General features: G+C 35.5%; 1 protein-coding gene and 1 pseudogene across 1 annotated transcript in view; both read right to left on the reverse strand.

Annotated features, from left to right (window-relative positions):
• Nucleotides 1–742: 742 nt before the first annotated feature.
• LOC111631809 lies at nt 743–4,302 on the reverse strand (annotated as a pseudogene).
• A 1,245-nt stretch (nt 4,303–5,547) lies between these two features.
• LOC111631787 (syntaxin-7-like) overlaps nt 5,548–13,394 on the reverse strand; it is a 50,989-nt gene continuing 43,142 nt past the window's right edge. Inside the window, exon 12 of the mRNA XM_023376098.1 lies at nt 5,548–7,224. Coding sequence (XP_023231866.1) covers nt 7,218–7,224 — 7 coding nt within the window. The 3' untranslated portion in view covers nt 5,548–7,217. The remainder of the gene's footprint in view (nt 7,225–13,394) is intronic.

Below are 13,394 nucleotides of genomic sequence, written 5' to 3' on the forward strand. Positions count from 1 at the left end.
TTATAGGAATTTCCGTTATAGGAACCCACGTTATAGGCGGGTCGACTGTATTTGCTGTAAAGTAGTGCCGTTTGGTTAATTTGGATGGTTACAGTAGACCCCCCATAATTCAGTATTATATAAATTCCATGTTGTACAAGTCACTTAGATTTTATAAATACGTGAGCCGTTCACAGCCCGGCATACGTACAGTATTTGTAAAATAATTGAATCTAAGTGACTCATGCAACATGGAATTTATATAATACGGAATTATCAAGTGTTATAGGGGGGTCTACTGTATTTGGTATATAAGCATAAAGGGAGCATAAGTCAAGAATTTCTAGTTGATACTGATGTAAGTTAACCTAAGGACGCATTTATACAGACACGAAAAATGCGAGGGAAAACAAGCGAACAAAGATTACGCGTCTACAGAAATACTCTCCTTGTTTCTAAAGTTTATGCAAAAGCCAGAAGGGAGTCCAATGAATTTTACTACGAAGTTAAAGAAAAATAAACGCAACTACTCTATTAACATTTCCTTTCTTTTACTTACGTCCTCCGTCTTTTCGCGACTTTCTTGGCAATTTTTTCCACCTTCAACAGATTGCAGGCGTGCTCCATCGTCGCCATTTTATTGATGTCGTTGCGCGGAAGCGAGATTGCTGAACTACCGCGCAAGGACATCAAAAAAATGGCAATGACGGAGCACGCCTGCAATCTGGTTTCGTTTGGTTTTCCCTCTTCTGTTTATCTCTCTATTCTTGCATTTCTCATATCTGCATACTCACAGCCTTAGTAAGATAAATAAATTAAAGGATTTTAATCATGGAGGGATGTTGAAATCATTGATTCAGCATTTGTAAAAAACGAAGTATTCTAGAATATATAGCGTACCCTAATAATGTAATGATTCTTTAAGACAAATTTTCTATTATACATAATTTTAACAGAGATAAAATACTTGTATTTTAGACCACCTACGAAAATAGAGAAATCCAATGTGAAGATTCTCTGTGAATTTTGGCAATTTGATGTTTTCTTGCTAATTTTTAGATTAAGTTCCAATTGGGCTTAATAAATTTTTAATGTTAATGGCAAATGTTGAAGTTTGTCAATATTAATTTCACATAAATTTAATTACTTATGCGTAAAGTTTGTGTAGGTAATTGTAATATCGAATCGACACATTATTATTAATGTTTCATCCTCGATAACTCGTGCTTTGTGCAAATTCCGCATACCCTATTCTTTTTTACATAAACTGACTGTTTGGACACGGTAGCAATCTCGTTTTCCTGAAACTTAAAACATGCGGTTAAATGTCGATATGTACTGCGATACGCTGAAAAAGTGGAAAGGACACACAGTAGTATCTTTAGCAGTGATCATTACACGACTAACAATGGCCTAATTGCACAAGGGGAGGCAGAGTTAGAAAAGTTTTGCAGAAAATGTATTATTCCCTATTTAATTTGGTTTTAACATTAACAATTTTTATCTTTCTTCAGTCTTCAATCGATACTTATTGTTTTACGTATGTCGCGTCAGGCCGATTCTTGTCTCGTATGATAATTAATTAATTTTCGTAAGTCTCACCTGACCGTCTTGTTCGTACACCAGGTTCCCGTCGTATCTCCAACTAAGAAAAGTTCACCAAGTCCGTCCTTTAGATTTTATTCACATAAAAAAAACCAACAAATCGACTATATACAATAATTCGATAGGAAGAGCAGAGCATCCCGCTATGTTCTCGCACCCCTTTTGGAACTTAACACCCCCGTCTTGTGTTTCCAACTCTCTTCAATCATATTTTTAAACATTAACTTTTAATAGTAAAAAAACCATTAAAACTGCCCGCCATCTAGCGGGATGGACGGGTCATCCTCCCACCTTTGATTTTGTCAGTCAAAATCAAATCAAACTTAAATCTAAAATTAAACCCGACAAAACACATACAGTATAAATTGAATGAGTTCGAATCAGTTTATAGATTTAACCGATTGAGAGTCTTTAGGGGTCTGCCCCTTTTGAGACTCGATAATTCTCAGATGAGTTTGTCACAGCACTTCCTGCAGCGGCAGAGGTCATTCGGGACTGATCATAGGTCCCCTCGCGATCGTTTTCAGTAGGGTCTGCAGTCTTGCCACGAAATTCGTTTCGCATAGCATGCTTTTCATCCCCCGAAGAAATTTCCAAGGGATACAATCTCCAAACAGGACGGATGAGAAATCCAACCTGTGTTTTTATTTTGGCTACTCTTACCAATCCATCTTTACCTGGATAGATCTCGACAACTTTCGCCACAGGCCAATCAAGTCGTTTTTGGTTGTCATGTCCAACCAAGACGATATCTCCTACAGCAATCACTTTAGTGCCCTTGGCCATCCCCCTCGGGTTTTGCAATTGCGCCAGGTACTCAATTCGAAATCTATTTCGTAAATCTTTTCTCAACTTGCATAAATAACGGAATCTCTTCCCAAGATTGACCTTTTCCATATGGTCTAAATCGGGAAGTCCAGTTTCCTTTACTCCTTGCAGAAACATATTAGGAGTCAAAGGAATTAAATCTTCAGTGTCTTCCGAGAGAGTAGTAAGTGGTCGAGAGTTCATCAAACCCTCTACCTCACAGATAATTGTGTAGAGTTCTTCGTAAGTTAACGAAGCTCGTCCCAAAATTCTCCCCATAATCTGCTTTACACATCCTACAAACCTTTCCCACCAGCCACCCCACCATGGCGAAGCTGGAGGAATGAACTTCCAGGTAATGTCCTGAACAAGAATTTCATCTTTAATCTTTGTAAGTTCAGCCTCAGAGAAAATTTTGGCGGAACCGACAAAATTTGTACCGTTATCACTATAAATAACAGAAGGGCATCCTCTTCTTGCCACAAATCGTCTGAATGTTTGCAGGAACGCCTTCGTTGACAGAGACGTCAACAACTCGAGATACAAAGCTCTGTACACTGCAAAAGGTATACAGGACAATCCAACACTTCTGCTTATCCCTCAAGTACAGTGGACCAGCTAGATCAACGCCAATAACCTCGAATGGCGCAGCATCTCTTATGCGATCCACAGGCAATGGAGGAGATTCAGGGTGGACTGGAGACACAGCAAATCTTCGACACCTAGAGCATCGCATTGTGATAAGCCGGATATATTTTCTGCATTTTAGTATCCAGTATTTCTCAGGCATATGATTCATTAAAATTTGAACACCAGCGTGGTTTAATTCTCTGTGTTTCCACTCTATTAGTTTCTGTACAATATAGTGATTCCCAGGCAAGATAATGGGTAAACGGAAATCTTCACTATCTTTACTTCTGAACACGAGAGTCTTTACTCTCAAAAGGCCTTCCTTGTTCATCACCGGGTGTAATTTTGGCAAACGATTATTTTTTCCCTTTGGAAATTCTTCTCTTTGAATCAGTTTCAATAACACTAATTCAGTGTGCCTTATTTCCTTTACTGTAAGCCCTCCAGACATTCTAACAGATTGTCCCTTCAGATTTGAGACAAACCGGTATATCCAAGCCGTTATTCGTAATATTTTCCAGTAAGTGGAATAATTCTCATAAAACTTTTCTGCTTTCTCTACATCCAGCGCAGAAATCACAGATTTTTTCCTTTCAGAGCTCACTATCTCCATGTTCGGCATTTCTTTCTGCCGAGGCCATTCTTCTACCGGCAAGCTTGGAAATTGAAGTGTCTCCCACCAGTACGATTCGGCCAAAATTCTTGCATTACAACCCCGTGATGGGAGGTCTGCGGGGTTTAATTGCCCTGGCACATGATTCCAGTCATCTGGACTACTTAAAGATCTAATTTCATTTACTCTATTTATAACAAACGTAGCCCAACATTCCTGATTCTTGATCCAATATAAAACATTCATGGAATCAGTCCAATAAAGAGTTGAGATTCGTTCAAGTGGAAAGTCCCCTTTAATAGAGTTCATCATTCTGACACCTAATAAGCAGGCTAAAAGTTCAAGCCTAGAAATCGATATGGACTTCAGAGGAACAACACGAGTAGGAGCCTGGATCAACCACCATTTTACGTTGCAAGCATCTTGCTGTCTGAGATAGATACAAGCGACATAAGAGTACTGGATGAGGAAACAAATGTTTCCTCATCCAGGATATTATGTTGAAACATTATACAGTGGTACCTCGTACTTCGAACTGCACGCACAGTGAAACAATGAGCTCGAAGCGTAAACTCAAGTCGCTCTTGCGTTATAATCATGTTTTCAACCATAAGACACGTTCGAGGTCTATGAGCATATTCCTCACGCACATTACGATTTCTTACCATTTGTACGGCATTATATCGTTTCTGAAATTCAGAGAGTAACACGCCGAATATGCTTTTTATCGGAAGACATTTCAACTTGACTTTATTTAAACAAAATATGACGTAAAATGTTTATTCTTTGTTTGGCTTATTTCAATCTCACATAAGAAATAATGCGTTAAATTCGTATGCGATTTAATTTTATGTTATGTTCAGTAACAACAGCAGTTAAAATTAACCAAAAAAACTTTGTTCCACCTAATACAACCTTTAATTATTAACCATGGCTTCCGAGAAGTGTATGGAAACAACGAAGTCTAAAGAGGAAGGTGTAACATCGATGATTGAGGCGAAAACCTAACTAATTGCGAATTGTGATAGTAGTGCCGGGTGGCGGATCTGCGACCATGTTTAAGATGCCGAAGTCGACGGTGTGCAACCAGTTAACGCAATTTTCATTTCAATATGTGATATTTACGTTTTTATTGTTTTAATTCATTATTAGAACATTTTATTATGTTATTGACAAGACTATGTCTTGTTTATAAAATCGTACAGCCTGCTGGGTATGAAAGAGTACATGACAGGAGTTGCAATTTGGCAGAGTATTAAATGCCCAAATCATGCTCGCATAAAAGAAACCAGACTTGTAGGTACTTGAGGGACCGAGAACCGAGTCAAAATAAAATTCAAAATGGACTCTCTACAAACAGGTAGTAGTGCGAGATTTGCGCATGCGTTAAGCTCGAAATGCGAATGTTGCGAAATTCAATTTTTACAAACGAATCTTTGAAAAAACCTATTTACCCGTCCCGTATTATTCCCCACATCTCTAGTCGCAACGTGCTGACCTTGACCGGTTGAACCAAGATATTTCGTTTTAGCATCGAAACCTCTCTTCAACGATAGCGCTAGTCGTTATAATTTTATATTAAAACTAACTTCCGAAATATTTGTTTTTTTCTGCATTTATTAATATATATATAGTTTGTGCAAAATACAAAAATAATTTCGGACGATACAATAGCCACGATTTTTTTTTTCAAAAATGGGAAATTTTCGTTGGGCATCGACAAAAATTCAACTCGGGGCGACACGCAACAGAGAGAAGTTTCGAAATTGGATAGGTTAATTTCACCGAAAGTGCATCGTGGACGACCTCGTGGTCGTGGCTGGCGAAGTTTGAAAGATCGCGCTCAAAACCAGCGATATCAAAGAAGATTGGAGAATGAGAACGAGACCCGCCTTGAGCGTCCAAGTGATTCCGTCTCCGAGACAGTCTTGTCCCAAATACGGCCTTGCCGTTTTACTTGTTTTTTTTACCTTAAATTATGTCCATTTGTTAAGTTTATCGAAATGGATATTTTAGCGTCTGAGGATGAATTAATTCGCTTTCCATTATTTCTAATGGGAAAAATTGATTCGGACTTTGAATGGCCTCCCGCAATGAATTAAATTCGAAGTCCGAGGCACCACTGTATTAGTAACTGTTTTATTGTATATTGTTACTTTGTGAAAATCTTACCTTTGGTTTATGAGTACTGTAAACTTAACCTTCACAAAACAGTTGGAAATAATTCCATTCAAACTCTTTAACGACGAACTGGCCTTTAAAAGCAACTATGGACAATAAACTAATTTAAAATTCACATGAAGAAACACAAGGTCCCATATTTCATACTGCAAAGTTCATACTTGTCCCCCCACCAAGGGAACGCATTAAACATATTGAGGCATGGAAGGACCTGAAAATAAAGGACGACCTTCACCGCGTGCATTTCGCCACAGTATGAGAAGAATGTGAAGACCTGGTATTTCTACAGGCAAGTTTTAAATAACCAGCTTCTTCGTTGCAATTTTTATTAAATTTATTACTCTGAAAATCTGAAATGTTAAACAATGAACATGGAATTACTATATGAAAAGAGATTATAAATACTATTTCAGAAAAAATGTTTATTTTGACTTTACACAAACTTTTTTAAATTGCATTTCGGCAATAAAACGTTTGGTAGTTTTGTTTTTGTATACATTCGTGAAATATTGCCGTCAGACAACTTCGCGTACATTGTTTTTTCCTTATAAGAAGCTATACATATCATACAATATTTTTTCATGCAAATACATCGTTTCCTGGATTCCTTCGTCTAAATATATATTTATTTATATAGTAAATTATGATAAAGAATTAGGCAAAATAATAAACTATTGACCGAATATTTACGAATGGTATACGAGGAATTCTACGAAATTAGACGGAGAAACGAGAAGAAAAATATACACGTGTACATAATTTTTCTGAAAACTTTTTATATATATGTAAAAAAAGCAGCATAATTTAAATGCAGACATATATTCAATCAATAAATTCTTCAGGTATTTGCACAACATTGATCAATAATTTCACTGATAATGAAATAGCTAATAAATTATTTCATTATAGATGAAAAAATTTGGACAGATTTCTATGTCATGCCAGCAAAGACACTGAAGAGTTGATGGTGGATGGAATGTTTAAATTAATTTAGCTCGAGAATTCCTTTTAATTACAGTTAAATTATTTAACATTACATAAATTATAGTTATTACTCTTCAAAACCTGTTACAGTTAAATTAACTAATTTTTTTTTCAAAAATAATAATTTAATTAAATTTCGTTTGGTGAAATCACAAACTGGAATAATTATTTGGATTAATTACGTATACATACGACATTTATATATATTACATAATTAATATATATAAAATAATTTTTTTCTTTAGTAATTAAACACATCCTGCATAAATTTTTTTTTTAATTCTTGGGATTTCATTTGGAATAAGAATCTTTCAAATACAAATATCTTACTATGATGTTTAATCCCCTTTAAAATAGTGCTGACCAAATGGGAATTCGACTGAATGGCTATTAACAACAAGATGGAGGAAAAAATATTTCAGTCCCTGAAATTAAAAGATTAATTTCATTAATTTTAAAAAAATACGTGAACAGATTATTGATTTCTGAATAATTTTCATTCAAATTCATATATATTTTAAAAAGATCTTAAGTTATTAATCAAAAAGATGTATATTTAAATCTCAAAAAAACTTTGTTTAGCATCAGTGGCATATGAATGACCCTGATGCTAAACAAAGGGAAATGTCACTCATATTGTACTGTGCCACGCTAACCAGGTTACATGTAATTGGTCAAAAAGGTTTCATTTATAATTACCAATTTTAAGAAATAAAGTTGATCAGTCAAACAAACCAATGTTTGGTAAAAGTCGAGATATTTTCAACTCCCAACAAACTAGTGGAAACTGCTAGTCGGTGACCATTTTATCTACTTTGCAATGGTTTTTATACTAATGTGAACATAGCTTTAGTCTTTTAAGTAATTAAAATGGATTTTAGTTAGTAATTAACTTTATCAAGTAAATTTAAATTAACATTTAACCCTCAAGTCTGAAGTAAATGAATGTCAAATACTTATGCATTTCTTGTGATACTTGGCAGTACAGTAACAAGCCAAGATGATCCACAATACTACCAAGTCTACTTTTTGCATGTAGACTTTCATTGATCATATGAAGATTTTTAAAAATTAATGCAATAATAACACAAATCTGATTTCACTATCCATCTATCAAACTATGAATCTGATATTACTATTTAAACATTGACAGGTCACAGACTTTTTTCTGACTCAAGTGCTTAATTTTCAATAAAACTTGGAAGAGAAACTGTCAGTAACATGAAGCAATTAACAGAATGATCAGAGGATCTAAAGCCTGACAGTGAGTCTGCTAAATTATTAGCATTATAAGGTAAGAATTTAGTTTGACTTGAATTTAAAAATTGCAATTTATTCACTCCACATTGCTGTAATGGTAATGATGAGCAAAACCTTGATAAACTTCATTTAAGTACACAGAAAGCTGCTTTACAATTGTTTGTGATAAACCAGAACTAAAATGGAGTAAAATAATGTCAATAACTGAACTTGCTTGTTTTGGTTTCCAATTATAATTTGACCTATTGTAATATTTCAATATTTATAGGGGGATAGGAGGCATTACTCAGTGGTATATCCTCAAAGAGATGAAAAGAAGTAAGAAGGGTTAGTTGGAGGGAAAGTCTGTTGTGGCAGGGCCGAAGGTGGGTGGAAAGTGGAAGAGAAGTGAAAGGGGAGGTCAAGAGCCGCACAGGAACATTATTTAAATTTAGGTTTACATATGGAAATAATATTTACAAAAGAAAACAAGAGAGGCACAGATTTTTAGGTCCATACATAAAAACGCAACTATAAGTTCCTTAACACAAAGTAGACATTACCTGGCATAGTACCATAAAATTAACATTCTTGATATCAAAATGGTGAATATTATAATTAGGCGTACAGGAAATACTGCTTGGCGGATAGAGTTATAACTCAACTACACACAAGTAGCTATACCTAACACATGTTAAATGCATGTTGAACTAGATGACAATGTTCTTACTCATTGTCGTGTTGCAGGTCCTGAGCCTTTGTTGACTCGACAAAGTTTATAAGTGCGTTAAAGATCTGATTTCTAACTAAGACGTGGTTGCAAGGCCAATTGTATCCCTCCTGTAACACTGTCCTGAGTAGATTCGTCCTATGTTGGGTGTATTGGTTGCAGTCGAATATGAGATGCTGTGCATCTTGTTGCAAAGTCCCATTGCACTGACAATGCGGGGAGTTCCTGTGCCCAAATCTGTTTAGGTAGGCCAGGAAATTCCCGTGATTGGTGAACAATTGAGTAGTTCTAAAGTTAATGCTGAGGTGTTGAAGCTGTAGCTGCTGTGCAATGTCTGGAAAGAAGCTGAAGGTTGTCCTTCCTGTCTCTTCCTCTTCCCAGCTGCGCTGCCATATGTTGATCATAGTGCTCCAGATGAGTTTCTTGGTTGCCACCATCGGAATGTCTTCAAAGGCAATGTCAGTAGTACTCGAGGAGACCTCTCTAGCAAAGCGATCAGCCTCCTCGTTACCAGTGTCACCAGAATGGGCCCGTGTCCACATGAAATTTATGAGGCTGGTGCTACCAGTTAGCTCCTGAATGATCATCTGTTGAATGTTGCCATCCAGCTTACCACTGGATATGCTTTGGAGAGCAGTTCTACTGTCCAAGCAGATATAGAAGTTTTTGCCCTTGAGCTTAGTACTCGTATTAATGTACTTGAGGGCTCTGTAAATGGCATACAGTTCAGCCTGAGTGATGGAGCAGAATCCTGCCAGGTGGTGAGATTCTATAATAACAAGACTGCTGACAGTTTCATTACAATAGGTCAAATTATAATTGTTAGCAGTCACTATGCTGACTACTGATTAGTGAGACTACTGCCTTTGATATTGCATGGATTACCATGAGCAGCCAGCTAGAAAGCTTGCCTATTGTCCACACAACTGTAACTCTAACTCCTGCATACAAAATAACATTCTTGAACACATCAACGACAAAGAGGATGCTGCCATTATTTGCATGAAAACTAGTGTTGCAACGAACAGTATATTCAGCCTCTGGCCAAATACCGAATACTCGGCCAGGAGCATGTCCAAATAGCTGAATATTCAGCCAAACTATTCGGCTTGATTAATGCACGTATGAAAATTGGTGCGCAAATTGCATTATGGCAAGGACCTGCTCTATATTGGCCCGCTGTCACCACGCTTCACCCATTGCTTGACAGTTGTAGCAGACAGACGTCATGGTAGCGTCATGGCAGTATGTGATAAATTATGATATCAAATGTGAATAGCAATGAAATGACATACATGTGTAAATAATGGAAAAAAGAACAGAGAAGGACCGCGAAGTGAAAATGTGAAAATAAATATGAAATTGAGTTGATAACATAATGAAACAAAGTCAGGCAGCTTACTAGCGTGAAATTCACGGCCGTCAATGCCAAACAATTGTTGTTATAGACTTCGGAAAGCTAAATGCTTGTAATGACTTACATGCATAACTTAGCATGCACGGGCGAAAGCCTGGGACCGTTCAGGCTACAAAGCTGTCTCAAATCTGTGACATATACTGACGTCCTCTCTGTCTCTTTTCTCCGTTATCATTAGGCTATGAGTCACGTAATTATAAAATGGAAAAACTACAATGGAAAAATGACGAATTGAAAGTATCATGAACGCGTATTATGATGTATGCATAGGCATACATAGACTAGAGATGGAGGAAAGAGAAAGGAAAGAGCAAAGACAAGCGCTTAAAAAGGATAGGCAGGGTCAGACCCTGAGGTGTGTGTGACGATTCTCGAACGAATAAGGTGTGTATGTGTGCTGATCTTTGTAATTATAAATTGTGAGTACATGTGACTAATATTATTTTTTTTTTATTTTGTGCATGTTATAAGTTATAAATAAATATAAACAAACAACACTAACCCGCTAATATTAAATCTGAATACCAAAATGATTAATTTACTGTGTTTTTGTTATTTCTTACTCCTGTTTTTAGGTATTTGGTATTCAGCCGAATAGTGATTAAATATTCGGTATAATTACACTACTCATACACCTTATATAATACAGCCAAATTTATTATAACACTTCAAACGTTTTCGGACATCTTTAATGCCCTTTTTCAAGAACGAACCAACGAAAATCGAATCTTAAACAAACTCTTATTGCGCAGAATCGTGCCGTTTGTTTACCGTTAANAAAGCATGCATAGGAAAGGTGCAATCGGGCTACACGTGCATTATTATTAGTGATTTTATGGTTATATTTAGCATTGTTGTCTTTATTTATGTTAGGTTCATATATGTATGGTTGATGTATCGTATTAGTGGTTATTGGTAGTATTCTTTATTTTTAACGGTAAACAAACGGCACGATTCTGCGCAATAAGAGTTTGTTTAAGATTCGATTTTCGTTGGTTCGTTCTTGAAAAAGGGCATTAAAGATGTCCGAAAACGTTTGAAGTGTTATAATAAATTTGGCTGTATTATATAAGGTGTATGAGTAGTGAAATTATTACGATATACAGTCTACGAAGAGATTGAATATTCGGTATTTGGCCAAATAGCGAAAAATAGGCCGAATACCGAATAGTAACCGAATATTCATTACATCATTAGTGGAAACCAGTGACTGTTTGTAGCTGACAATTTTTTATGCTATTTTGATAATATGAATCTTACCTTAACAACACATCAATCCTTTCAAATGACACACAAATATGCATAGCCATTAGTAAATGCATCAACCTAACTTCTCCAGCCTAATAGTATATACATAATACTTCTGAATAGGCATATACATCAAGTTGAAGGTCAGAACACTAAAGCAAGCCCACCAATCATCAAACATTCTTTCTGACTTGAAAACATAAATTGATTAATAGCAGTAAAAATAAAATATCAATGACATTAAACAAGCTAGATCCCTGGCACAGTGGAATGATGAGAGAACAATATGAGAAATCAAAGGGTAAATGGACAGTGTTACAAGAGGATGGTTAAAGAGTGGCCTCAAGTCTATTTCAACTTGGCACAAATGTCAAATGGAGACCCTTTCTGACACATAATTCATTGTGATTTCCATTGACCATATTGGACATTTCAGACAGGGATATCAATACATCATTTTTACAGCATATCACACTACAAGATTTCTCACAACTGAAACTCAGAGAACACCCAACTCAAATGGCAACAAAGATTTAACCTTTGTTGCCATTTCAGTTGGGTGTTCAAACCAAATCCTTTTCTCTTTTGAAGTACCATAGAAAAATCATTCTAAATAATCCAACAGTCTTCAAATTAAAACCATTGCCAAATTGTGTAAAGAATATGACATATGGCCTGAACACACACTCTCCTATTCTGCTCAATCAAACAGACTTGTCAAAACACACATCAGAAGACTAGAATCAGTTCTACAGAAAACATTAGAAGGAAAAACTGAGTGGCAAAAATACCTACAAATGGTTGTATTATGCTGGAATCGTGCAGACATAAAGAAAGCAAATTCTCCCTATGTAACTTGTACATGACTATTAACTAGATATTATGACAGAGATAAAGCTGAATTTAGTTGAAGATGAATGACTTGATTTAAACAAGGCTCTAAGGAGACAGTCAAGAAAAAATATGAATGTTGGAGTCATGAAGACCAAAGAAATGGTGAACTGACATATTTTAGATTCCAGCTTTAAGTTTGGAGACCTTTGTATTCTTGAACCAATGTATGAAGGATGACATGCCTGGATGGCAACATTGTTCACATGCCAGGTAACTGTGAAGAAAGTCAAATCCTGTTGAGTTCTGCACCAGCTGAAGCAAAGCTGAACAATTTTAAAGACCAGCAAAGATCCTTAAAATTAAGTACTCTGAGTATAAAATTGTTCATTCAATTTCTTTTGTTTTAATTGATCTGTTTTAAGTAAAATTTTTATGTATTTTATATTATATTAGGAGGTGGTATTTCATTAACTCTCTTTTTTGTATCAAGAGGAGCACAGAGAAGAAGAGTTATGTTTTGATTTTTTTCTACCCAAGATAAATATTTGATTTTTGTCAAAATTTGAAAGAGAAATTATCAATAACAAACAAATTACTGATAAAGGAAAAACAAAATTTTAAAGTTAAATGACATATATCTTCCATGGTTATAATTATAATCTTATTTTTCTGTTATGTCTCATGGTCTTAACAAAAAATAATATATCCTTTAATAAAATCTATTGTGATGCTTTTGTATTGTAGATCAGATATAGGAATGTGCAAATGTTCATTTCATGTTGCATTCCTTTTGGAAGACAGCTTTGACATTATTGCATCAAATATCAAAATTAATGAAACTGATAAGTATGATGATTTAGTGTAATTATTTCTTTGCAAATTTCTAAACACTGTTTGGATTTATTTCTATATTTACATGTAATAATTTATTAAATTAATAAAATCCCCCATTAAAAATTTGAATCTGACAAAATATTAAGACACCAGTTTCTGTGCATCTATATATATAAAACTCAAAGGTAACTGACATAGTGATCTATCAACGCACAGCCCAAACCACTGGACGGATCGGGCTGAAATTTGGCATGCAGGTAGATGTTATGACGTAGGCATCCGCTAAGAAAGGA

This window comes from Centruroides sculpturatus, unplaced genomic scaffold, assembly GCF_000671375.1.
Source record: "Centruroides sculpturatus isolate CEXI.00-Female unplaced genomic scaffold, Cexi_2.0 scaffold180, whole genome shotgun sequence".
NCBI lineage: Eukaryota > Metazoa > Arthropoda > Arachnida > Scorpiones > Buthidae > Centruroides > Centruroides sculpturatus.